The 27,773-nt window shown below is 39.3% G+C and overlaps 1 protein-coding gene across 15 annotated transcripts in view; it reads right to left on the bottom strand.

Annotated features, from left to right (window-relative positions):
- Positions 1-27,773, bottom strand: part of Tcf4 (transcription factor 4) — a 332,791-nt gene that overhangs the window by 14,603 nt on the left and 290,415 nt on the right. For all 15 annotated transcript variants that reach the window (XM_051200994.1, XM_051200981.1, XM_051200980.1 and 12 more), the window contains 4 exons: positions 21,389-21,456; positions 20,219-20,297; positions 17,856-17,932; positions 15,189-15,392 (listed from right to left, as the gene is read on the bottom strand). In XM_051200994.1, coding sequence (XP_051056951.1) covers positions 15,189-15,392; positions 17,856-17,932; positions 20,219-20,297; positions 21,389-21,456 — 428 coding nt within the window. The remainder of the gene's footprint in view (positions 1-15,188; positions 15,393-17,855; positions 17,933-20,218; positions 20,298-21,388; positions 21,457-27,773) is intronic.

Here is a 27,773-nt window from a genome sequence, read left to right as displayed (position 1 = left end):
GAATAATATTCCAATTTGAAGAATTAACTTTGACTGTCTTGGCCACAGACAGCATGTCTCAACCCTATTTACTTGTATTTTAAAAACATCACCTCTAGTCACATACAAACAAGGCAGATTGAAGGTGGAGGCTGTCGTAAAACCATCACAATTATAGACATCAAAAGAGAGGAGCTGATACACAAACACACACACACATACACACACACACACACACACACACACACACACACACACATATACACCCAAGAGAGAGACAGAGAAACCACTTTTCACACAAATATATATAACTAGGAAAAAGATTCTTTAACCAATGCATTGATTATTAGTATGATATATTATTTTTAGGAAATTCTTATTTACCAAATCCCTGTTTTGATAAACTTTCACCTACATTGAATAGAGTTAAAAGTAATTTGTGAGAATAGTTAATTTTACTATTACTAAATGGATTCTTCTTTCTGTCATGTAATGTAGTTTGAGGTACTGACATTAAAAGTGAAATTTAAAATTAATTTATTTAATTGCTATTGACCAATCAGACACTATTTGCCTAGTTCACATCTGTCTCTTTACAAAGTGCTATGGATGGAAAAACAACTGGATGCCTGCCCGCAGGAGCTTACAACAATCCCTGTAATGTATGTAATGGCCAATTTAGGGTAGAGTGTTGATAAAATGGAACAGAAACGTATTGTATTTGAGCTCAACTAAGATAAAATCCATTGTAAAGTATTATGTGAGTTGAGTTTGGGGCCCTGAGAGCCCTGGGAACATAAAGCATAAAGCTGCTCTCTTGTCTCTTATGGGACACTTGTCACCACTTCTGCCACTAGAGAGCCTGGGTTTCCTCCCAGTTCTGGCCCTCCTGTCCCCAGGTCATCCTCTTCCTTAGCATCCTTGGGAATATCCTTGCAGGCTCTACCCCTGCTGTGAGCAATGTTCTGAGATTCAAGACTGTCTGAAGGACCGGTTCCTCACTTTGAAGACAACATGGGTCAGACCATGAGTTAACCACTCTGTGCTCAGGTGCTTCAAGAGATATGGAAGGGAAAACAAAGTTGCCATGGCTCCTCCTGCAGAACTGAAAAATCATTGACAGCTCATGCAAATTAACATCTAACTCACACTGGATCTCAGGTCAGAATATCTCCTAATTCTGGCATAGCCACTGAAATTCTCCTGGAGATATTCAGATACATTTAGACATGTATTTACTTGTTGATTCATACAAATACCATGCAATTTAAATAATCACACTTTCTGAAGAATATCTGACATGCTAAATTCATAGAACATAAAGTTCAAGAAACTAGCGTAGTGGTTTTCAACCTTTGGGTTGTGAGCCCTTTGGGGGTCGAATGACCCTTTCACGGGGGTCACATATCAGATATGCTGCATATCAGAAATTTACATTACAGTTTCTAACAGTAGCAGAATTACAGTTACGAAGATACAACACAATACTTTCATGGTTGGAGGTCACCACAACATGAATAACTGTATTAAAAGGTCACAGCATTAGTAAGGTTGAACATCACTGGATTAGAGGGACATAAAAATCAGGTGAAAATTTATTTTACAGAGGCAATGTAAGGGTAAGGGTGACTAATCCAACAACTAACTGCAGAATTAGAAAACATCTAAACGAACTCAGAAAGCTTATGATATTGAGCAATTTTACTAAGCATATAAATTACAACTAGAAGAAGGAAATGAGTTAAGAGGTACTTGGGACTTGCTTTCTTGGAGCTTTTGTTAGAAAACCTGTGTATGTGTGTGTGTGTATGCAATACATTCATAGGTACATATATGTATATACTATTACTACATGAATATAAATACCTGTACACTCACAGACCTGAAGCATTTTTCTTTATTACAGGGTAAAAAAAATCAGAGCTGATCACCTCAGGCCAAAGCCAAGATGTCTAACTAAATTACGGAATATTTGCCAAGATTCTTCCAACATAAACAGATTTAAAAGACAAGCAGTTTCAAATAAGGTGGCCATTGGCCAGGCTGATTTTATTCAGGGACATAAGGAGCATCTCGGTAAACACCCTTGTCCTTATCCTCAAGCTAACAACAAACACCACAAACAAAAAAGACATTCAGTGCTTTTGCTCTCTTTGTTTCCAGGGAGTATTGTGAAAGTAATTATTCTGTTGTATTTAAGAGGCCTATTTCATGGATGGGAAAATGTATTAAATTTCATTTGGCAGTTATTCAATTCTAGTTAATGCTATCGCCAGAGATAACTGCTTCCAAACAGGCTTTCAGACCCTAGTCCCTCCCATTCTACCATAATCCTTCTGAAAGAGCAGGATGGGAACTTTTGGCAAATGTCATCATTCCATATCTAGACCCATGAAAAAATGGCATAGAACCAGATATGTTATTGAAACATTATTGAAAACCAATGCTTGTTATTGATGGCTTCCGGTTTTCAGAAAGTACTAAGGAATGAGCAAAGTGGGCCAAAAAAATGTCTGATTCTTTTTTATTTTTTTGACTCTTTTCTCATGTTTCTTGAAACATACAGACTGACTTGGAAAACATTTCTAGTGTCCAATGGTAATCTCCCACAAAATACCACTTATATACAACAGTTAAAGAATACCGAATTTTACCTTCCATCGTCTTGCTAGATCTTTTTCATATTATAGGAAAGCAAACTTATTTTCTCCTATGTGCAACATCCCATTTATGTCAAAAGAGCAACTTTTAGAGAGGTAGAGATTGAATAGAAAATTTTAGTGGTTCATAGATGGAATGCAAAGCTCATAAAAGGCCAGCAGAGGATCAATACTGTGAAAAATATACCAAAGACCCAGGGTCTTATAGAAAACAAGGTGGAACTCTAAAAGCCAACCATTGTAGGAGAAACTCCTAACATACAGCATATCCTTTAATCACAAATATAATTTCCTATTTGCTGAGTTTTTTAAAAATTATCAGACTTATTTTTGTAATAACCACATAATTAAAATTTTCAAGGACTTCTTACTGAAAGCAGGTTGGGATCTATCCAGTTCCTCTGTGTGGATTTGCCTTGACTCTTTACTTACTATTGGGAGATGATTTCATAACTCTCATGAGAATATTTAATTTATTTTTTCCAGAAATCTCATGGCTTTACTTAAACTTTGTCTAAAATTTAGTGTGATTCATTTTTGTATAATTCTTAGAGATTTATTTAATGCTTATTCTCTAGATAAAATAATTTTCAAGGTGACTTAAAAGTTTTGAGATTGATCTATTTGTACACGAGAGTTTTGCCAGCATTCATGTATATGGGCCACATGCATGTAGTGCTTATTAAGTCCAAGAGATGAATCAGGTCCCCCTAGAATTGGAGTTACAAATGATTGTGAGCCACTGTGTGGGTGCTGGGAACCAAACCCAGATCCTCTGTAAGAGCACACGAGGCTGTTAACCACTGAACCATCTCTCCAGCCCCTTCAAGATAATTTACATAGAATCTAACCAACTGTGTCTTTAACAGTACGTATCTGTCATCTGACCAACCAAGCCAAGCTTCTGGACCATCCATCAAAACGATTACAATGCACGATTCTGTGATAGGAAAGCTGAATTCAGTTCAGATTTTAAAAGTCTGCTATTGCAGAACTATTTCATTTATCCCATCTGTATTCCTACTCTCCATTGTTTCCAACTTTTAATCTCATGTCCTCCAACAGGGGTGACATTCTGGACGCTATGTTCCCAGTCTGGACTGTGGAGGAGCTTAGCACAGCCCGGTCTACCCCTGCTCCAGGCACCAGGCTACTAAACCTGTTGTAGGGAACTAGAATTGATCCAGCTACAGTGAGTCATGCTCATCTAGCATGGGGATTACAGTGTGGGCCTGCAGTTACCAGTAAGCAGCTCTGTTTTGTTTAGAAGCCAGTTGAACACTTTCATGCACACTGGTAACTGTGGATCCCTCAAGTGTACCTGTGTGTGCATGCTCATGCAGCTGATGTCCCTGTAAAACATTCTGGGGTTTTACAGACTGCCTAGTACTAGAGGCTCACTGTGACACTTAACTTTCACTTAGTTTACCTATCTGTGGGAAGCTGGGGAAGCACCGAGTGCACTTGTAAATGGTATATGAAGTCCTGAGGAAACATACATTGTTGACATAGACGGGCCTTGTCAAAGAACTGGACCTCAGACCCATGGGGATGTTCAAGCCTTCCAACCATGTGGAAGCTCAGAGTGATGGCCAAACCTCTCTATAGTCTGGCTGTAAATGTTGACAACATGTGCAAGTTTGAGTGTTTATAACTGATCAATATATATATATATATATATATATATATATATATATATATGCATATGCATATGTATATGTATATATATAAAATCTAGCAACCACAGTACCCTCCTCCCAGATATTTCTATCCAGATACTGCTCACCTATAGAAACATCCTGCTGAGAATAGCTAGGCTTTCACCCTGTGCTGTACATTATAAACATGCTCTCTGGTTGTTACTGTACTTGGTACTGTTCCATCAGAGGAAACATAACCCATACGATCCCAGTTTCTGTGTACATGCCTGTTGTTTCCTTTGTGCTTTCCCTTTCTTTGTTCCCTGCTTGTTCTAACAAGGTTCCCAGTACCAAGCTGTGTAGGACAAGGCGCCTAACAAATGCCTACAGTAAATATCCGTAGAAGGAGCAAAGGCATAAAGAAAATAGTCTAAATGTACGAAATGTAGCTTTTCCATCTCTTTGTAAATCTTCATGTTTGGAATGCTATGTTCTTTTCCCAGGATTTGGCCCCTTAGTTAAAGTTCAGCATAGTTAGTGTTCTGTGGAACAAGTCTATGAGTTCCATCTTCTGCTGTTGATCCTTTACCTGAGTACCTAGGGACTAAGTCAGTTTTTCTCTTAGTTTTCAATGATTAGTCTAAATCTTTTGCTATCTACTCATGGCTCCTCATCTTCTGGGCTCCCTCCAACATTACTGTGGGTCAGGGACTACTGTGGACTAGCCTCTTCTGATAGCTTCTGTTTCATTAGATCCATAGCCATCTACCCATCTCTAGCCCCTTCAAGACAGTGCTGATCTCTTTAATTCTGCACTTTGCCATTGCCTTATTGGGCCAGGAGGAGGACAGTTATCTGGTTGAGTCATTAAAGGTACCACACATAAAATACATTCAAGGACATTGTCAGATGGCACTGGACACAGACTTTAAACTTTGCTATGCATAAAGTCAATGCTTGCCTGGGGTTGTGAATGCCATACAGACAAACAGGGCCTGAGTCCAGACAACAAGACATCACTATCATTACAGTGTGCAGGTGGATATTCCCCAAACACCCATGATGGGACACATGACACATATCCAGGAGAAGAGGTCTGACATTTACAAACTTTGATAATGTCAAATATCCATTTTTGCATGTTTCTGTCCAATAATGAGCATTTCATTTGACTTAGCAAAAGTCTTTCAGATGTCCATATGCAAAGAACTCTTTAGGTACCCAAAGGAAAAGAAATAACAAGACAGATATCTATTACTTATAATGGTGGTATAATATCATTATGATGTAAGACAAAATAAGATGGACATCTTACAAGAGAACAAGGTTACAGAGGATTTCAAAAGATGATGAAGTCATCTCTATCTGGGAAAACCAGGGCAACTGAGATATGTTTTGAAAGACAGAGAGGATTTTGATGGCTATTCTCTAGACCTCTCTGTAACAGTCTGATATTTGACACTAATTACATAATCTTCCAGCTGTATTGGGGAATTTATATTTTTACACCAATAAGTGGCATTAGACAGTTTCTCTATTTCTGTGTCTCTGTCTCTCTTTCTCTGTGTGGATGTGTGTGTGTGTGTGTGTGTGTGTGTGTGTGTGTGTGTGTGTGTGTGTGTATCTGATTCTGTGTCTGTCTCTCGGCAGCACATGATGCAAGCAGCTAAAAGCTTTGTGTTAACATGTGTTTTCATATTGTCAGACTACAGATCTCTGACAAAAAGCAGATTTTTGTGCAGACTAGTCTAAAGCTCAAACTCTGCTACAAAGTGAACACACAGGGCATTCTGGACACACATGGCACCTTACTCTGTATGTGCATATTATTGGCTCAAATGATTCGTTCTTATTTAACTGCACTGACGTCTTTCATCTCCTAGCTATACAGTAATGGTTTCCATATGACCAGTGGCTGCTATAAATAAGATCAAAAGCAAAAGAAAGGATTTAATAAAAGAAAATGACATTAAGAGTAGCATTAAATCAAGAACAAAAAATACCAATATCCACTTTTAAAAAAATTCTTCCCTTTTTGAGACCAAAGGATCCCAAAGTACTGGAGTGCCTTGTTGACTGTTTCCTGGACGGTCACATGCACAGAGCAGGTGTGCAGAAAGTCTATCTGTGTGTGTCTGACCATGGTGAAGGTGCAGCTAGGGATGGAGAAGAGACAGAGTGACCCTTTTGAGACAATGGAGGAGTGGCAGCAGCTATTGATATTGTGAAGACTATGGAGGAATTGTAGACAGCAAAAGCCTTCCGTCTCTGCCCCTTCTGTCCTAGTTAATGGGGACAGACTTTTTGGTAATCTTGAGCTTCTCAGAGATCATAACATTGCTCAACTCCAGTCCATGTGTTCTGAGAAAGGAAGTTTTTTTTGGCAAGGAAGATTTGATATACAGAGCCAACTTCCCAAACAAATTTTCTTCTAGTTCTTAAAAAAAAAAAAAAAAAAAAGTTTACAATGTTAATCTCAATTCCCGACTGAATAAACAGCTGCTAATAACTGCTGCTCCAAAGGCTGGGGGTGGGGGTGGGAGGTGATCCCTCATCCTCAGAGTAGTAGGTACCTGCCCTGCCCTGATTTCTAGGGGTTCCTCATGTTTCTTGTTTTGTTTTTTCAAAACTGCTTCGGTGTGGATTTTGAGTGGCTTCATCTCTCCCTTTCCCCTTAGTCTCTAAAACAAACAAATAAAACAATAAAATGACAACAATAAACCCCACCCCAGAGGCAGACAGGTAGGCTATGACTTATTTAAAATAGTGGTTATTTTGCTGCTGGTATGTTTAAAGAGGAAATTTAAGCATTTAAAACCTCAGAGGAGCAGAAAGAACCTCAGACCCTTGGACTGTCGTAGCCCTGTAGAGGAAATGACCATTTTGGATTCCTTCATACTGAGCTAATTATTCACTCAAGGGCTAGCTGTGTTCAAAGAATTCTAGTATTGCTAATGCAATTACTGGTTGGTGTCCTAAATAGAGCAGCAAACTTCAACACTTTTTCCTCTAAGAGGAAGTCCCCTGCAGCAGATTCCTGAGCCAGCCGGCCCCTGGCAGTTTTCTCTCTTGTCCAAGAGCACCTGCTTTAACAGTGACCTCAGTTCTATATCTCAAGATTCAGACAGTTCTCAAAACAGCTTTTAAAACAAAACCCAGATGTTTCCCATCTAGTCTACAGGGGGAAAATTGGGCAGCTTACAGAAACATTACCCAGAGACTACCACTCTCCAATAACTTTCACACACTTGCAGCCCCACACCAGAGCTGCCTGTGTGCAGGAGGAGCTGGGGAGAAGGCTCATGTGAAAGGAAAATGTGCAAACTCAGTTCTGTGGCTTTTCATACTACATCCAATTAGCTGCGTTCAAGGGCTTGTGGCTATTGTGACAATGCTTCCCCTTGCTAATATCAGACAGATCTTTTGGCTAAACTCAGCTTTACAGTTCTTGGGTGATTTATGGGTAGAGGGGAAGCCAGAATTAAGTACAACTGTGAATGTCAACCAATTAGGTCTGACAGAAAATGCAGCTTCCCACCTTTTAGTTTTTAACTCCAAAGCTGATGTTTTCCTAAACACACTCCTTGCTCAGAACCAGTTCTGGTGTTTTTTGTTTTTGTTTTTGTTTTTTTTTTTCAAACACATGTTTTCTAAGCAGCAGCTAGGATACTTTTGATTTGAAAAATTTACTGCGACAATAAAAGTTAAACTAATACAACGGCCATGGAATTTGAAGAAATATAAAATGACCAAGGCCTAGTCTTAGCTTTTAAACAGTGCCAAGCTACACCAGTATTTTCTGTTTTGGTATGAATGACATAACCGAATTACTTCATGAACTGCTACTTTAATTCCCAAGGGTGGAAAATTCCATGAGTTAATTTAATTTGGATGTTAAAAAATATACATGAAAACTCACTCTTCCTGTGGACTCTCATGTGTAATGCTTCAACCAATTGCTGGAGCTGCTGCTCTGTGGAGGAGGGGCTTGGAGCAGCCTGGGCTACCAGCTGCAAAGCCAGACCTTACTGTTCTTTGAGCATATAAGTGCCTTTCTTTCTTTTTAATTTTTTTAAAAATCATGTTTATGCTCTGACTTAGTAATGGCTTCTCTAGCATGCCCCTCTGCAACTGTTAAAATCCTGCATGGACTCTTGCCTAAGTTTAGTTTTTTTTCCCCCTAGTTTGATCACAACTTGCAGCACTCTGTAATTCTACCTTATCCTAAAGCGAGGCATGTACTTTACTGTAGGTTGGCCAGGATAGGTTCCCACGAAATCCTAGACGCTCGCACCTCTAAGTGTCCTCACTGCATCTAAAGAAATCTGAGCTACAAGGAGTGAAGGAAGTCATGGTGTTTCCAATGTGTTCAATGGGAGCTTTTCTCTCCAGAAGAATCCGCAATGCTAGTGTTGTGTGTGTGTGTGTGTGTGTGTGTGTGTGTGTGTGTTTCTTTTTACAATGCAAGGGCAGTTTAACATTGTGCACTCATATTTAATAAAAAGATGACTATGGTACTGGAAATGTTGGCTTGCCTTTTCTGCTATTATTGAAGAAGAAAACAATCACCATTGAAAGTACTATGAAGCTACAGGGTTGGTTTTAAATGTGCATTTCATTTTCCTATATAACAATGGGGAATAGGGAAAGATTTTAAAACTTTATTTGCTCATAGCACATGGCTACATGATGTTACATACGTGATTTGGATTTGTTTGTTACAGGCACACAGAAAGTGAGGGTTTACACATTTAAGGAGATACACTGACTGACAGTTTCCATGTCACTGGGCCTGAATTTGAATAAAATAGCTATGGGAGACCAAAGAGAATGTACCCAATGGAACATGTGGTGTATATGAGATTGGGGTGGAATGGTCTCAGGGCACTGATTCAATCCAATGTCTCTGACTAGCCAAATTGATGCAGAAAACAACAGTAATATGAGCTCAAGGACCCTATTATTGAACAAATAATCCCTGGTTGGGAGAACTTCTTAAAGTTTCTTTTCTTTTCTTTTTGTTTCCTTACAAAGTATGACAGGAATATTGAAAAAAAAATCTTTCAGTTGAGGTTACTCATCTATTCTCTGGAATAGTCAATCATCGGGGAGATTAGAACACATGGGAATGCTAGAAACAGGCAACTACCCTGGTTTTAAAAATCAAGACCTTCTGTAATAGAGTAATGGCTGAAATATGATGTTCAAGATTATGATCCTTGGTGAGATGGACCAGCACTGGCTAACAGACAGTGTCTATGTGCTCTTTAAGACAGCAGTGACCCCATGAACTCAGTTTAGTTTAACAAAGAACAAGTTCTTCTAGACAAAGCCCATTTCCTCACTCACAGTGGGGGGGGGGGGAGGGTTGCATGCCTGGACTCTTACAGAAACAGGATGAACATCATAACATAAACTTCATGAACAGAATTAGGGGACAGAACTGGCTGTGATGAAAAACTCCAAGATCGGGACCAGTGTGCAGAGGATGAATGTTCTCTTGAGCCTCGGGGCTTTTTGGTCCATGTCCTTTCCTGGCCAACATTTTTACTAGCAGCTTTGATGTGGACTTTAAAGGAACCCATCACATCTGCAGACAATAGAGCTGGCAGAGGATATAACTGAATGAGGATATAACGTAGACCTATAGACTAGAGACAGATGGAAGGCTAAAATATGAAATTCAAAGGGGTTATGTGAAGTTCTGGACAGGTATAATACTAGACCCTCTGTTCCTACATGCTCTGCACCAGCTAAAGAAAGATTATTGCTCCCTCCATACAAGCTAATTGAATGAATCAAAAATGAAACATCCAGGAGAGAAGGACATAGAGCTAAGATTCACTTGCATCAATGGATTCTAAAATGTGGTCCACAACCCCACCTGGGCTGAGGGGTCCAGTGTGGAGGCTTGTAGGACACCATCGGGGACAGGCATAGGAGACAACTGGAACAGGTATCCTCCATCTTTTAATCAGCCATAGCTCCTAAGACATTACTGCTGTTAGGTCCTGTGGTATAAGCTTGTAAGCCCAGTTACTGAGAAAGTTGAAAAAGGAGGACTGAGAATTCAAAGCCATCTTGACCTACAGAGTAAGTTCAAGGCAAACCTGAATACAATAGGAAACCTTACTTCATATTTTAAAAAGAAAGAAAGAAGGAAAGGGGGGAAAGGGCTATAGCCTGGTGGTAGTACACCTGCCTGGTCTGCATCAAGCCCTGGGTTTCACACACAGGAACAACACATAAGGCACTTCTCCTAAGTCAGGTGACCATGAGGTTGTCCCTGTTTTCTTATAGGGCCTAGTGGACTAGCACACAGTATTTTGACTAAAAGGCTGTGTGTGTGTGTGTGTGTGTGTGTGTGTGTGTGTGTGTGTGTGTGTGTATGTATGTATGTATTTAGTTTATGAGCCCCCTTGAGACTAGAGACCATAACGGAACATGATGCTTGATAATTGTTACCACAGCTAAATGTTCTTGAATTGAACAAGCAGAATTTACTCAAAAAGGAAATGAGAACCACAAGAACTACATATTGATAAAAAGTACAACACTGCTGAGTCTCTCTAACCAGGGGTACACACAGGGCCACATAAAGACATGCTTGATGTGTGTTTTGTTCCATTAAAAGACAATGTGAGGTTGTTGGGAAGGCTCCATCTCTGAGAGTGAATATCCAGTGAATAACGAGGAAAACCGCATTTAGAAGACCGCTTCTAAAACAGGTTATAGGAGAGTGAGTGATTTCAATGCCAAGATTAACCATGAAGTGGATGGGGACTGGAAGTGGCAAGGATTGCCTAACTAGGTAAGAGGTGATCCTTCTTGTTTCCATCCTTTTCCATATTCAGAGATTTCTGCTTAGATTTTGCCAGGAAAGAAGGCTGTTATGCTAAGAAACATTACTTGATGACTTAAAATCATATCCTCAATGGGTCAAGTGGCAAGAATTCACAGCTCTTTGCCATTCAGCATGTCTGTAGTGACTTAAGAAGGTACTTAGATAAGAATGATTTACACTGATCCAGCTATGACCCTAGTCCCCACTGGAGAGAAGAGCCACTCTGGGATCCAGACCATAAAACACCCAGAATCTTCTTCTACCAATCAAAGTTTACCAAGATATAAAAAATCACAAACTCTTTGCACCTACATTAGTTCTGAAAAGGTATATTTACAATGTCTGGGAAGGAGGCATCTCAGCAGGAGAGTGCAGGGTCTGGAGGAAGGTCTCTAAACTTAAATGTAGCTGTATATCTTGACCTGCTTAGACGTCAGGAAGCTCACATTACCAGTCCTAATGGTTCCACTCACTGGACCTCTATGAATGCTACCAGATATGCTGTACTCAGAGCTTAGACCAGAGGGGTCAAGCTAGTTTGAGTGATGATCTATTTCCAGGGAGAGAGAGAAAATACAAAACATGGCACCCAAGGAATTCACACTTGCCAGTCATAAGAGGTTGCCCCTATAAAAGACTCACAGCTATGTGAATCAGGCTAAGATAAATATCTAGAAGTGGTATGAGTCATTGTGCTATGAGACAGGGGTTCTGGGTGGGGCAGGATGGGCTGCAGAAAATGACTGTTATAGACAGAAGCAGCAAGAGATGGCTTCTTGGAAGTATTTGAGTTTGTCAGAACTTTTGACCATGAGTGAGAAGAGAGAAGTGGACAGGGCAGATGAATCCAGGACATATGCAAAAGAGGTACCTGATGGGGCCCATTCCTGTAATGTGCACTTGCAAACACTGGTTTGGCTGGAAACCTTTGCATAATGGGATAGCTAAATATAAGGCTTTTCGTGAATAACCAAGGGTCTTGGATGATGAGCTAGAGAGCTGATCCTGTTCTTACAGATAATGGGAGTCCCTTCAAAGTTTCTGAGAAGGGAAAAGCACAGACAAATACTGTTATCTAGAAAGCCCCACATATTGGCTACGTACTCAAGTGGCATAAATCATGCTGTAGTGGGAAAAAACAAGTCCTTTTCATTGTATTAATAATTAGTAAATTCCCAAAGACCAAGGAAGACATTTTTGCGAATCAAAAGCTAAATACAATATGTGAGCAATTGAATGAGATAAGACAACAGCCAAGGCAGAGACAATTTTCCCCAGCACAGAGTCAAGCTGCTGGTGAAAGAAAGGCGCACGCTGTCTTCCATGCTATCAAGGCATTTTGTTCTGATTTTCAGGAAACGGGGAGGGAAGAAATCTGAGGCTGGAGGTCAAGTTCATTTGAAGTCATCTATTCTTTAATCAGAGGGAATGATGAAGCAGAGTTAGAACAGAGATTTGCTCAAAACAAAACCAGCCTAGGATGAGTCTCCAGTTTCTGCCCCTCGCTTCCATCCCAGAACAACAAAGGAAGGTGTGTAGCTGGGAGCCAGCCCCACTCCAGCCCTTTCCGCCCTGTTTCCGCCACATACCTCCCAATGCTACTTTACTTCCTGCAGCTGTTTCATGTATTAAAATTCAAATGTGGAAAACATTACCAGTGTCCTCCTTGAATTCTGTGTTGTTGTTATTGTTGTTGGGAGAGGGTGGATTTTTTTTTTCTTTTTCTTTTTGCTTCCCCTCTCATTTTTATTGTGGAATGTATCAAACAGTCAAAGGCTAACTTCAGACTGACTAAATTAAAAAAAATATTTTCTTTGTTCTTAGGCTTTTATTTTAACATTCATATGGGTTTGTGTTGAGAAAAGATAGGGCAGTCCAATTGCTTCCATCCACACGGGGCTTTTGGGATAAGGAGTTCAGGTTTTTAGGGGTACATGGTTTCTAGGAAGCCAAGGAGGATGACAAGACCCCTACTGGGTTCAAAGGGCATGGACTGTTGACATGCATGTCTCTGGAAGAAGGCCAAGATTGGGCTGGCTCCCCAGTTCCTACTAGGAGTGAGAGGTAACTTGTCTTCACTAGCAAAACTGGCAACTGTATTTCTTTTATATAGTAACCCAGCAACCACAGCCAAGAAAGAGGTATCTGTATACAGTTAGCCAATTATTTTCCTTTTAAAAATTGTTCTGCTCTGTTCTCTCTTTTCTTTCCGTCGGGGTCAATTCAACTTCCCCTTCTCCAAAAATAATCCTAGTGTGTTTTTTGTCACTGTTGTTATTGTTTCTTTTTTCTTCTTGTCCCATCTCAGAATCAAACTCAAAGAACAGGCAGCTCTAAGGTCAAATAATCCCAAATGGCATCTATGTACAGTTTAATATGTTAAAGAACTGCTTAGCCTCCATCTGGTATCCAAGAACAGAGAAGGCAGTCTCTACATCAATGTCCTGGGTGCATGCCTCATCCGGCTAACATATGCAAAGTGAAGGCAGCTACAGAAATTAGACTATTTTTCTCTTGATTGAGAGCAGATATACATAAATGGTTATAAGTTGCAGATTTGGATTTTAATAAAGCCAGATTTCTTAATTAAAAGCAGTGTTGTTTAAACACTGTAGTTGCAAGAAAGAAAATAAAAGAGAGAGAGAGGGAGAGAGAGCTGTACAAATGAAAATCTAATATTATATGCATCCCAAGTGTTTAACACATTACCTGAGGCCAGGCTAAATTAAAATCAAGAATTTCCTTTGTAAACTCTTTAGCAATTGCCAATGAACATGCAAACAATTTTTACTTAATGATGGATTTTCAGGGTAGAGGTCAAGATAAAGAAAAAAAGTAAGAAAAAAATTAGCATTGGTATTCAAAAATATCTTTCCACATTTTAGAAATGAGTTAGTTCATTACTTCTATTTATAAGTCCACATTTTTGGTTTCTAATCAGTTGCAGGTTTCAGTATTATACTGTGCAGAGTAGCACTCCTCATCTTAGTCTCTTAATTAGAGAAACTGAAGAAAGACCAAACGGCACTGTTGAACAAGAGCTGCACAGGGATTCAGAGTTATTTTGTATTTCTTCTGGGAAGCATCTCTCAATGAGAGACACTGTAGTAAGAATGGAAAACAGCCTTGCTCCCAAGCAATTCTGAAAACCCTAGAAGGGTCAAGCAGGGCAACAGGATGTCTACCACCACGTATGTACAAGGAACAAGATTATGCAGAATCAATAAAAAAATAAAATTTATCTGATTTATCAGTCAATTGTTATTTTGCTATAGACATCTCTGACCCCCACAAAAGGCAAATATACAACCTATTTCTACCTCCCAACCCTGAGATAAAAAGCCACCATTTTGGTTTCATGAAGCAAATCAAAGTAAACCACCTTCATATTTGGAATATTATGAATGTAACATGAAGTTGAGTTGTGTGCTTTGATTAAAGGTACGGAGACGAGTAACTGAAAATATGAGCAGTGATCCAGCAACTTATTAATATTTGTTTGGAGGAATGAAAACATATGTCCATATGAAATCTTGTGCATGGATACTCAGGAATTGTTGGTTTTGTTTTGTTTCCTTTTGATTCTTTTGCAACTGCCAAACAGCAAAAAGCGGCTTTAGGGCCTGGCACAGGATAAGTAGGAAATGTAATGGCAATAAAAACAAATAAAACTTCAGTATGTGGGGAAACACAGGTGAATCTTAAAGAGATAAGGTGAGAGAAGTAATTCACAAAAGGTCAAATCCATAGTATAATCCTATTTAAATGAAGTGTCCAAAATCTATAGGAACAGGAAATAGATTAATGATTGCCAGGAGTTGAGGGGTTGTGAGGAGGGTGGGCAATAACTGCTTGATGGCTAGGTGCCTTTCTCTTTCTTTTTACAAGAGGCAAAAACATTCCAGAATTCGACAGTGGTGATGGGTGCACAATACCATGAACATCCTACACTATCAATATGTGAATTATTCATATAGTGAATTATACCTCTATAAAGCTTTTCCTAAAAATAAATAGTAGCAGAACTATTTACACTTGAAATGCTAATACTACATCATCACTTACCATGAGTGAATGTCTGTTGGCTGAAAGAAGGCCAGTTCCATACCCTGAGCCCAGACCACCCATTGCTCCATTATGAGAGGGTCCAATGATTCCATGCATGTCCCCATGGCCACCAGGCACAGCTGTAGATGGGCCCACTGCATGATTCCGGAGAACATGAATTGCATCATCCAGTCTCTCTAAACGGTCTTCAATCCGGCTTTGCTGTTGGGTTTATAAATGAAGTGAGATTTGATTTAGTTTGAAATGCATGCACAGGTTTAAACAAGCAGAATACTGAGTTGCTATAGACCACACATTGAGTTTCGGAATATGTGTTTCCAATAATGTTTGTTTCCTTAGAACAATAATAAAAATAAATAATGTCCTTCCTAGAAAATGGGTGGAAAATGTTAATGTTAAAATGCCGGTGTTATTTTTCAGGACAAAGTAAATTTGATAATTCTTTTAGGTCATTATTATGTACATATGCTACACTGGACTTGAAAGAGAATTTATGTTAGAAAGGAAAACATGCATCAAATTTGAGGAAATCTTTGTCAAGCACTGGCTAAAGAGCTATAATACTAGTAATGGAAAGATGATCATTTTTTTGGTTTTTGAATAAAATTTTCTTCAAGTCAGAGAGAGGTAAAAGTTTAAAGAACTTTAGCCTAACTGCCTTACTTTTTAACTGTTATCAATATCAACTTGCATGTGTGTGTGTGGGGGGGGGCTCAGAAATTACTAATACAAAAATATCTTAAAAATTCTGTCACCCAAAGTGATATGAATCCATGAGACTAAAGAACAACAAAGATGTAGCTTGATCACCTACCCAGAATCTATTGCTGATTTCAAAGTCTATACTGAAGCAGAGAATTCATTACCTTATGTAATTAAAAGCCAATAATTTTTCCAGTTTAGCTTTTAGGATCCTAGTATTCTTCAACTAGATAAGGCCTATGCTATAGCTAACAGTGAAGAGAAAGAACACAGTTATGTCTTCATATGTTTTTACTGTGATAATCAAGTGTTAATTGCCAGTGTATAAAAATGTACCATCTCATTGACCCACATTCCACAAGTATTCATAAACAGATAGGACAAGGGTGCTCCTACGATATGAACATGAGAATGTAGCTCATAAATTAAGTGAATTAATCACTCTGTGTCTTATGGCCAAGAAATAGTAGTCATGGTTGGAATCTATGTGTTTGTTCCATTTTTTAAAAAACTTAAAGCTAGTGCTGTTTAGTACTAGAACATGCATGGCCTACTTTGATTTCTAAAGCTCTGTGCAGACAGATGTACCAGCTCTATTGCATGAGAAAAGCAATTTCTAATTATTCTATACTGGCAGGAAGAATGTGTGTCTAATGGAGTTAGTCTATGGTACAGAAGATTTTGATTTGGTGGGCTTGGGGTTATATGATCTCCCTAGCCTGCTGGCTGTGCTACCTATTTGACCTAGAGAATATCACTAACCTCTCAGTCTATAGTTTTTAATCTACAAAAGTGAGGATGATAGTAGAGAGTTGGGTCAATGTGAGCATGAAACGAAATCATACAGGTGCCTGGCCTACTTCCTGGGTAACAGTTCCCTGGAGGAGAATGAGATCTCTATTTAGGAATCTCTGTGAGTATTCAGGATGACAGGGAACCAAAGCTGTGGTCCCCAGCTCTGAACCAAGCTCTCAAGTTCTTCAGCTGAATAAAGCCTAGTTTTGATGGCTGGGCTCTGGAGAGCAATCTGCAAATGTTAAGTACCTAAAACAACTGAGCTATCTGGATGCAGTCTGCAGAAGAAAGAGCTGGGCCGTGAGTTGTCTTGATTGGCTAAAATGCATAGCTGGTGACTCATACAGTTCATAGAGGAAGAACGCAAGGAAGGAAGGAAATTCGCCTCTATATTGTCATCTGCAGAGTTTCTTATAAAAACTAAGTTGAAAGGGAACAGTAGCCTCTAAATCATAGATAGGCGTATGGGGTGAGATAGGGAAATTAAAGATTTCTTCCATGTTTCATCTCAGAATTTGAAGGAAAAGAGGGAAACTCAACCCTGTGGGGCAAATGGCTGCCTGCTACTTGACTCAAATGTGTACCAAACCTGCAGGGTGCAGGGCTGCTTCTTCCTAATTCCAGCTCCACCCACCCTAAGCTGAGGAGGATAAAAGTGCCAGACTTTGAATCATCTTGTGAGTGTTTATAATATGAATTAAGCTCCTGGAAATGTTCAGCATTTTCCTCTGGAAGAGCAATCACTTTTTAAAAGTAAAATTGCTGCATTCCTACAAGAACCACAGAGGAGGGGGATACCTATGGCAGGCCTGTTGCTTGAGGTTAGGTGGAAATGGCCTACTGATCTCTGGCATGCAGGGTAGAGGGAGATTGCACCTTCAAGTGTTCCAGACCTCACCCTTAGGTAACCATTGCTTTGGAATTTTCCCAAAGAAGTTTGGAGGAGGACACAATTCTAAGTTTTCCTGATGCTTCTTTATCTCTTGTCAGGCCCTGGGCTTCCATTCTAGTTACATCTAGGTCACCGCCCCCAAACAGAGATGAGCATAGCCTACTGACTGGCTCCCACAAGCTGCTGTTCTTAATGTAGACCTTAAGTAACGACTCTTAAAAAGTGATAGAAAAAGGGAAAACATGACTGAAAAACAGGGGTGAGATGTGACATACCAAAGAGTGCAAGGGTCCTTCATAGTTAGGAGATGATGAGGCCTGTCCTCCGTTTCTAGACCAAACAGCTGTGCCTGCTGACAATGAGAGGAGAGATACAGTCACATCATGTACACTCAAACCACAGACTCTAAGAGGGAGCAATGCTGATTTTCATTAGTCAATAAGACAAATACACTTAATCTTCCCAGATGAAAATCTGGGGGCCAGAGGAAGCTTTCAAATGTAAAACATGTAGTCTTTTCATGGGCTCCAAGTGTCCTCCGGCTGCTCTGTAAAAAGGAATATTTTATTGGGTCTAAATTTCAGCTAGCAGAAGTCCTCTGGGAGAAATCTGTCACTGGAGAATGGAAAGTCACGGTGCTTTTAAGAGTACCAAGGAGAAGGAGCGATTAGGCCTTTACTGGAGGCCAGACTGTGTTAAACCAAAATCCCTTTGTTCATGCAAAAGAACTTGACTCCTGTTTCTGAAATGTTCATGGAGTAAGATAAGCCTTTAAAATGTATTTGTTTATTATTTATTTTAGTGCCTGGGATTGAACTCAGCACTTAGGACAATGTACACACTTGTACATGGGTCCCCTCAGAAAGTTCTGGACAAACTTCACTAAAGCAGAATTTAAAACTCACTAAAGAGCCTTTTAGAATATACTCCCTATATCCAACCTACAAAACAAAAAACACTTTTAAATTTAAACAAATTTTAAAGTTCACATATACTGTAGAAACCTTAGAAAATCCATAATCCAAAACAGAAATAAATAAATAAATAAATAACTGTGATCTCTCAAGATCCCGTGCCCTGGTGCTGCCAGCATGTTTAAAATCTATTCTCTCTGTCTTTTCTGGGTAAGCCTATGTATTTCTATGCTAAATAAAAATAGGATATTTTGTTCAATTACTTTTCTTGACAGAATTTGGACAGAGCCGTTGGTGTGAAAATAGCAATCTGTCCTCTTATTTATATATCTTCATAAAAGCTCTTTCTTTCTAACATGTGACCTTCCAAAATGCATTACAAGGACCCCAAAAAGTGGCTTCACCAGGCAGGCTTGTTTTGTGTACCTTCTACCTACAGTAGGTTGCTGAGGCTGAGGTGTAACTGAAGGTCTGTGCATCTACCTCCCTGCCCTTACCAAAAGTGTACCAGCCACAGGAGAATGAGTGCCTGGTTCTTGAGAAAGTTCTCTCATTGTTACTGGCATACCCTTGGCAAACCACCCAGCCTCCCCTTACTTCGGTACACTTATATGCAAAACCAGAGCATCTGACATTAGCTGTTCCCACACTTCCAGACCACGGAACTAGTGGCTTTGTTTAAAGTGGTAAATGTGGTGATCCACCTGCTTCTATACTCTCCTCTCATTATCTCAAGTCCTTTGTACTCAAACTGGTTTGGCAGAGTAATATTTGACATAACTTTTTTAGAGCCCAAGCATCTGGTTTCAAGACAGAAGAGCACAATATTGAGCCCTCCTTTTCATTTGGTTCATGGGGCGAGGGGTTGTTTTGTTACCATCTTACAACTGCCCTGCATCTTCCCGGTTTCAATTCCTACATCACAGAGGCTAAAACACCATCTATGTTGCAGCCATCATTTCCTAAAGTTGTTTAGTAGTTTGAAACCTCTCACTTTCTACAAGGCAACTCAGTTTACAGGGAATACTACAGGATTCAAGGACACACCGTTTGGGCAAAGCAAATCTATTCTAAATTCCAGTCATGTCTGGTGCACCTGTGACAGTTTTATATGTAAGCCACCTTGACTTCTTCCAATAATCCGAGACAATGGACAAGGCAAAGCTTTCTAAAAGCAGTCACGAAAGGAGGGCAGTAGATCACTCAACTGTACTTGGAAAAGTAAAATAACTTATTATACAACTGTACCACGTCCATAACTATGTGATTAGAAGCCATATATCATAATTAATTGTATTTTAAACACAAACACCCCCTTACTTTACATAGTTATATAACAATTTATATTATATGCCAAGTCAACTTTCCTCTGAATATTTCCACAAAATTAGGGAAGGCTGAAATGTCTTCAGGGAAGGAGTCTCTTACATAGCCTATATTTGGTGATTAAATAGTAGACATTCATGGCTACATTTCTTAGAAAAATTCTATTGGATTCGGCTATTGAACACCTTTTCTAGAACTAAAGAGTTTAAGAAACGCCTTTTCATCTAATTTTCAAGAAATTGGATACAAATGCACCTTCAGATTATAATTTCTGTCATCCTCCCCATTCTTGTCATCTGTGGAAATGCTATGCTTTGAGATTTCTGTAAGCAGTGGCAGTGTAGACGGGGTATTCTGCACCTTGTTACAGCTGTGAAGGGAAATTCAGAACACAGTACCTGAGAGTGAAGGAGGGGAGCCAACAGGAGTTGAAGGATTTGACGAAAAGCTGTTGTTAGTGTGATCTGGAGAATAGATCTGAAAGGAGTGGGGAGGAAAAGACATCCTCATTTATTTTGAATACACATGTTTAAACAACAAGTATTCGTGCAGTTCATTTAAAATCCACGAGGCACAAAATGCATGTAGCACTGAACTGTACTAACAACATTCAAAAGTGGAAAAAAAAAATGCAACAGTAACTTCAAGTTTGCAGAAGGATCACGGTGGTGGTGTGTGAGGATAGGAAAAGGAGCTGAGGTTAGTCAACTTCAAGTCAGTCCTATGCCCACCCATCACTGGCTGTGTGGCTGTGGCCAAGTCAAACAGATACTGCTTTCTAATTTTCCTTTCTTCCTCCACAAAACAAGAGGCTGGACAGTATCGGGTCAATTGCAATTAGGGCATTTGAGATCAGGACACAAGAGAGGCCAGATTAAATAAGTATTTTCGCTTGGAATTCCATGCTGATATTACTTGAGCTTATTTTATGTTCATGATGGGAGGGGAAATGCAACTAAAGGCGCAAATCCTCTTGAAAGGGTCAATGACCATGTATAGCCTTTGAAGATAGTCCAAGGAACAGTACTCGTGTTGAATGAATAAGGGATGCTATTTTGTCATTCAGGAGCACACAAGAATTATTCAGGTCCAGCTCACTGGCAGTATGGTTGGGCAAGGCTGGGAAGTCCTCAGATACCAATAAAGTGACAAGTCTCCATGGACCTCAGCTATTGCCATTTTTTTTCTAAGTAACTTTTCTAACTGCCTTGTAACTGACTCTTGGAGAGTCAGTCTTAGGTAGCCAATGGGCATCTATATTAAGTTTAGAAATGAAAAAATAGGAAAGGACACAGAAAAATCTATGAGCCGAAAGGCCCAGAGACTATCCCCAGATCTTCATGTTAGGGGGGCTGAACACCAGCAGGAAAACAAGATCAAAGAAGCTAACCAAAGGAGGTGAAATCACTTCCCCTCAAAAAACAAGGTGACCCATATCCCCCACTCCAACCCTGCCCCCAATCAAAGCTATTTGCATTTATTTTCTAAAATTCCATATGTCCATTTCTGATTAAAGTTCACCCTGCTACAAGCAGTGTCTATGGTGTCCAAAGTCAATATTTCCTCACCGAAGCCAGGGCTTTCCCCAGAGCGTCTCCAGTCTGGGAGCTGCCTGCTGCCCCAGCTCCTCTGTTTGCTGCAAAAACAAAAGGCAGAATATGAAAACCGGGCTGTGAGATGTCTAACACTTTCCTATTCCTGGTCCATTTACTCACAATTTAATCGCATTTTTAATGCTAATTATAACACATTAATCTTTAATTAGCATTAATTTGTTTGCTGAGGTAGATGTCAAATATATTTATGTTACATTTTTTACAGATAAAATATAAACCTGACACCTTGATTTAAAGACAAAATGTTTCCCCTGTTATTACTTCTCCTAACACACTGAGGAGTAGTTATTGGAGACAGATACTAAGCCAGCCCTTCCTTAGTGGTCATCATTACTAAGAAATATGTGACACTTGCAAGACTCTGAAAGTCCTCAAATTCTAACATTTCTTTAAATATAATTGAATTATGCTCATGAATAATTTACACCTATCTTCAAATAAAGAAAACCCCGATAGATAGCATTCATCTTTGTATGTGACAGTGGGTAGAGCATGAAACAAATCTGGAATTGGTCAGGCTAATGGAAAGAGTATTTTTATTATTTCAAATATATATTCCATATATAAAACAAAGGGTATTATTAATAATAATTCATGCATTCTAGCACGTAACAAACAACTCCTTTGATGAAGGTACTGTGCTGTTAGAACCATGTGGTGAAAATGAACTGAGTGGTGTCAGGAGCTTTCCAATGATACACTGCCTAGATTGAGGAATATCTCCTAACTAACAGCCTCAACACTAGCAAACAGACTTAAGGAAGGCCTATTAAAATTTTGGGAGAATTTTTTCACTATTTGTTGTATAATAAGAAAAGGAAATATTTAGTCTATTGATGAATTCAAGCAAAATTTCACTGCACACTTGTATGATGTTTAAATACCCCAGCCTTCTTGAACAAAAGACCCTTTCAGCTAACCAACTTGCACCATCTCCTTCTAGACCTACAACATGTGATAGTACAGGATCATGAAGCCAGTGGTCAACCACAGCTTCTTCAGGTCTAACTTTATTCTTTGGACCTCTGTTCAGCATAGCTAAGGTTTGTTACTGACTAACATCTATATGCTGGGTACGTCAGTTCAGTTATCTCTTACATATGTGATAAACACAACTCCTATTTGATAAACACACACTCATTTGTTCACTCCTGGAACACTGAAATGTGTCACCTGTATGGCAAAACAAACACAGTATCTTCAAAGCAGCAAACCTCTTCCTTTCCTCTCACAAATATATGATGTATTAAGAATAATAGCAACACTCTAGATTACAGGTGTAGGAAAATTCTCAGAATGTGTGTCTAATATCAGAGAACAGGGCAAAAAAAAAAAAAAAAAAAAAAAAAACAACAACGTAGAAAGGTATCAATTACATTAAAATATTTAAGATAAAAAGCTGAAATTATTTCTGGTATGAAAATGGGGATTTCTGAATGAAAGAGTTTTAAAAATTAAGATGCTTCTAAAAGGACTATAAGAAAGATTTGGAGACGCAGAAATACATCTCACCAAAATGCATTACTACACTATCTGTGGGAGTGATTATCTTTTTCTCATCAGCAGTATTATCTTTTCATTGTTATATGTTTGAACAGAGGTTGCAGTCAAAATCATTTGCGATATTTCCCTGATTTTAATACAGATCTCCATGAGGTGAATGTTCATAGAAACACTGATGAAAAAAAATTCACATTTTTCTAACCAAGAATCTAAACAAAAAACAGCCAAGAACTTATCAATAAAAAATTTTCATAGCAGTAACTTTCAGAAGATTGACTTATCTTGAACAATTTTTAAATGAAGAATATAAAATCCCTCCCACTCATCCATTTTTAAGATAAAAAACAGGAAGACTTGAAAGACCAAAAGCATATTCTAAGAACATCTACAAAGGAAATTGTGTAATAAAATCATACTCTTAAAAAGATAGGATATTCTCCATATGAATTTAAAAATCCTTAGGCATATTTATTTTAATATTTAATATGAATCATTGTGCTGCCTGCAAGATGTGTGCACACCAATATGTGCCTGGGACCGAAAAGGTCAAAATGATGCTTTGACTTCCCTAGGACTGGACTTAGGGATGGTTGCGGGCCACCATGTAGGTTCTGAGAATTGAATCTGGATCTTCTGCAAGAACAACAAGGGCTCAACAGTGAGCCAATTCTCTAGCCCCACTGTGATTTTTGTTTTAAAGCACTGAGCCTTTTAAACTAAGCTATTAGTGTCTTCTTTATACAAAGAGATATTAAGACTCAGGAAGTTGAGTCAAAAATAGAATCAACTCCTTACCTCATCTGGTCATAAAAATGTTTCAGAAAACTACAAAGGCTATTCATGCAAGCCACCGATAAGAACGGACTCTTTTTTTTTTAAACTTGAAGCCATTTTACCTTGCAAGAGCTGGAGAGCCCAACCCAAGGGCTTAAATTTCAAAGCAGTTTACAGGGGATAATCTACTGTTTCACTGGGCATGCCTTTTGTTCTGTTCCAGGAAACATGGTAGGAACACATTTTCAAAGTGAGCATGGTCTGCTCTTGAAGATGTCTCTTTTTATTTGTGTGACCGATATATGAAAGGAGACATAGAATTAGAATGGAGATACATTTTAAATTCTCAAATGGCATATTTGGTCTTGGCACTGAAAAGTGGGTCATGTTTAGCAAAACACAGATAAAATCCGCTGTTGAGGCTTTAGTGTATTAGGACTTCATTACCATTTTAGTACCAAGTTTTTGTCAATGTTATTATTAGAAATCATTAGTGTCCATGTCAATAGAAACAAATATGAAACCCATTGTCTTTATGTATATCAATTTATTTTATTTTGGTCCAAATCAATTTCTTTTGCTCAACAGATAAAATAAACAAACAACAACAGCAAACCACTACCACCAACAAAACACAATCTGGCCTCTAAGTAGAAATATGACATAAATATGAATGGAAGATGAGCAATTATGAAAAAGTTTGCAATTTTGTAGGAGGGTTTGATACTGCCAGCCATTCAAGTATTGTTCAAAGGGCTCAAACACAGGTGCTATTGCTGGCTAGATGAAGCACACACAAAAGGTTTCATATCCTGTGTTCCGTGGTGGACCACCCTCTGTTAGTCTCTGCATTGGGGAAATGGTGATTCCCATCAGAACACACCCCAAACAAATACCAGGAGGAGTGGTGTCTGGGGATCGGCCCTGAGAATAAGAATCTGGAAACTATGTTTCCCCTTTATTGCACACCCATAACCTGAAGCAGGGAACAGAAGACATCAAAGGCAGAGGGAGTACAAGTCAGTGTGTCCTCCAGAGAAGGGCTGCTTTAAGATGATGCTCTTCTGAACTGTTCCAATGGCCCTCTTGTCATTAAAATGCTAGGGAGAAGCTTAGCAGCACCATGAGTTTGTCCACAAGGATGACTATGAGATGGAACACTGCCAACACTCCTCTAAGTCGTTTAGAAGAACCTCCAACATGGGTTGGGATTCACTAATGCCGGGTGGGAAGGGCTCCAGGCATTCATGGGGGAAGGTGGGCCTCCTCACTGTGTGTAGGAAATGGTAGAGAGGCTTAAATCAAGCTCATTTATTACTCTCTATTGGTGGTCTTTGTAATAACCGACCTGACACTGCTGGATAAAATGTATCTTTACTGTTTACTTTGTGTCTGGTCATCCATCACCCAAATTCAAATGAAAGCTCAAGATCCTCATAAAAGACAGGCTGGATATTATGTGACTAGTTTAATAAAATTACTATGAAACCAAGCCCTCTGGGGAAAGGGGACATAATGTTTCTACTAGAAAGCCACATCCCAACATGCTTCATGTCACACAAACATGTCAGGAGGAGCGAAAGTTGTAAGTCAGATTAATTCATGAACCAGATAGATATTTTGGAGTAATCGTTAACATATGTTGCATTAAATCAATCTTAGTAGCCTATTCCTTCAACACTACTTGGTTTGAGGTTTAGACACATGGGAAATACCATCCCTTTTTTGCACTCAGATGGCAAGCCAGTTAAAGATGGACAAAACAAGAGTGGTTATTATAAAGCGTTATGTTGTTATATGCCCAATTCCCTTGTGGGGGACAAGGAGGGTGTGTGGTCCCCAAATCTCAAATAGCATACTGTCAATGTATATAGATGGCAACTCCCAACAGAAGGGGGCAGATTGCTGAGTGACTTTCAGGCTTGAGGGACCTCCCTGACCTATGTTATAGCAGAAAGTCCTCTCACTCTTGATCCTGATCATTCTGGAAGGAAAGAAGTAGGAAGAGAACAAAGTGCACTACCCTATAGAAATCTCTGTTCTCGGCAACTGGCATCTAGTAACTTCCTCAGTGTGCATAGTTGGATCAAGAGGATCTGGATGGTACCACTTCTGACACACACCAGCTGCTTGGCATTGGAAGGATATTTAGGGATAAAGCACATGGGATGTAAGTAACTTCCTAAAGGTCCCTGGTCAGCTGCCGCCTTGCCTAGGTGCTGAACCAGCTGAGCTACCACTGATCCATACTGTATCTTATTAACCCCATTTAATCCAGGGTGCTTCAGGGACCCTTCAAACCCAGAAATGGCTAATGTAAGCCACAAGGGAAATATTTCACCATGAATGGATGTCAATTAAAAAAAAAAAACAAAACAAATTCATAAATGTGTTTCAGAAGAACTGGCATTGGACACTGAAAACCAAAGGAAAACAAACAAACCATCAAAGAAGAAGGCTTGGTCAGTGGTCTCAGCAAGAGATGCAGCCAACAGATAAGAAATGAGATATAGGTCTAGAGAGGCTGCTCCTTAAAGTGCCAGAGCTCCTGTCTCACTCTTAAGATGCCACAAAGCTCTACAGACTTTACGACAATGGCTGACAACCATGGTAAAATATTATCACATGATGCTGAGACACAGGGCAGCCTTCTAAGCCCAAAAAGTTTCCCCAAACATCAATGCCATGTTTCAGAGAGCTCCAATGCCTTGCAACTTTGTGCCAAGAAAACTTGAAAACTGGGCTGGCCATGTGTTAGTGCTCGAACCCATTCTTAGGGCATTAGCGCTCTTACTATATATATATATATATTTTGTCCCTACAGGATCATGTGTGTAATCTCAAACATGTGTCAGGCTATGTGTTCCTTATTTACCAATTATTTAATTAGCCCTGTTTGTTCTTTGAGATACAGGCAATGTAGTATTTCTTTATTTACTGCATTTCAGAATGAGTGAGTATATGCCAAATATTTTCAAAAGTCAACAGATGTATCCTATTAGCCCTCACTGTGTGTTAGGGAAGCACACTGACATCAGAAGGGAAAGCTTCTCCCAGGGTTATGCAGACAATGTTGCTATGGCTGCTTCCTTCCACACACCGAACCAAAGCCTAAGAGAATTTTACACGAAGACACATGAGTACTGGCACAACATGAGACTAAGGCTTAATGCTGGATTCAATTTTCATCTGCATTTGTACATAAGGAATTGGAGAGTACATTATTTTAAGGCAGAACATCGTGGAATATTCAAGAACATTCTCCCTTAAAGTAGCTTTAAAGGGACTTTTGTATTTATGCAAATTTAATAAGGGTATTATTTTTTTCCATAAGGCTGAATAACCCTGATGTACTTACTCTCTAAGAAATCATGATGGATTTCTATATTTTTCTAATGGATTTTTGAGACATGAATACTGATTCTTGTAAAATAATGTATGTAATAAATTTTCTAAACAGCCTTTGCTTGGGTTCTAAAAGTTTTGTATTTTTCTCTTAAAATATACTTTACTACTGTCTGGACCCTTAACAAGCCCGTGAGGGAGGCTTACACATAAGGCTAAGTTTATCTTCAGCATGCAGCTGGCTTCTTTGTAGGAGTCACCCATCCCTCTACTCTGCCCAAGTGCCTGTTGTTTGTCTATAAGCTAATGGGGAAAGGGGCATCTCAAACAAGCAAACCTTATTCTCATTGTACTGGGCAACAAAGCTGTTCAAGATTCATGGAGAATAACCTGGACCACAATCTGTGTGACCCAGAGACGCATGCATCGGTCACAAAAAGACTGAAGATCAAGTCTACACAAATTTCTAAAAGAGTGCCCAAACTTGAAGGTCTGTTTCCACCTCCATATCTTCCTTAAAAAGAAAATGACTCAAATCACGAGTAGACAGGAACTCTGTCCTGTAAGAGGATGAATGACCGGCCATCCTGCATAACCAACCTCGTGACTGAAGAAGGGGCTTTCCATCTGTCAAACCACACTGAAGTGAAATGTGCCCCAATCAGTATTTCAGTTCTGTACTTTTCTTTCTTTCTTCTTGTTTTTCAGATCTGCC

This window comes from Phodopus roborovskii, unplaced genomic scaffold (genome assembly GCF_943737965.1).
Source record: "Phodopus roborovskii unplaced genomic scaffold, PHOROB, whole genome shotgun sequence".
In the NCBI taxonomy this organism is placed as follows: Eukaryota; Metazoa; Chordata; class Mammalia; order Rodentia; family Cricetidae; genus Phodopus; species Phodopus roborovskii.
This window is presented reverse-complemented; position numbering and strand designations above follow the sequence as displayed.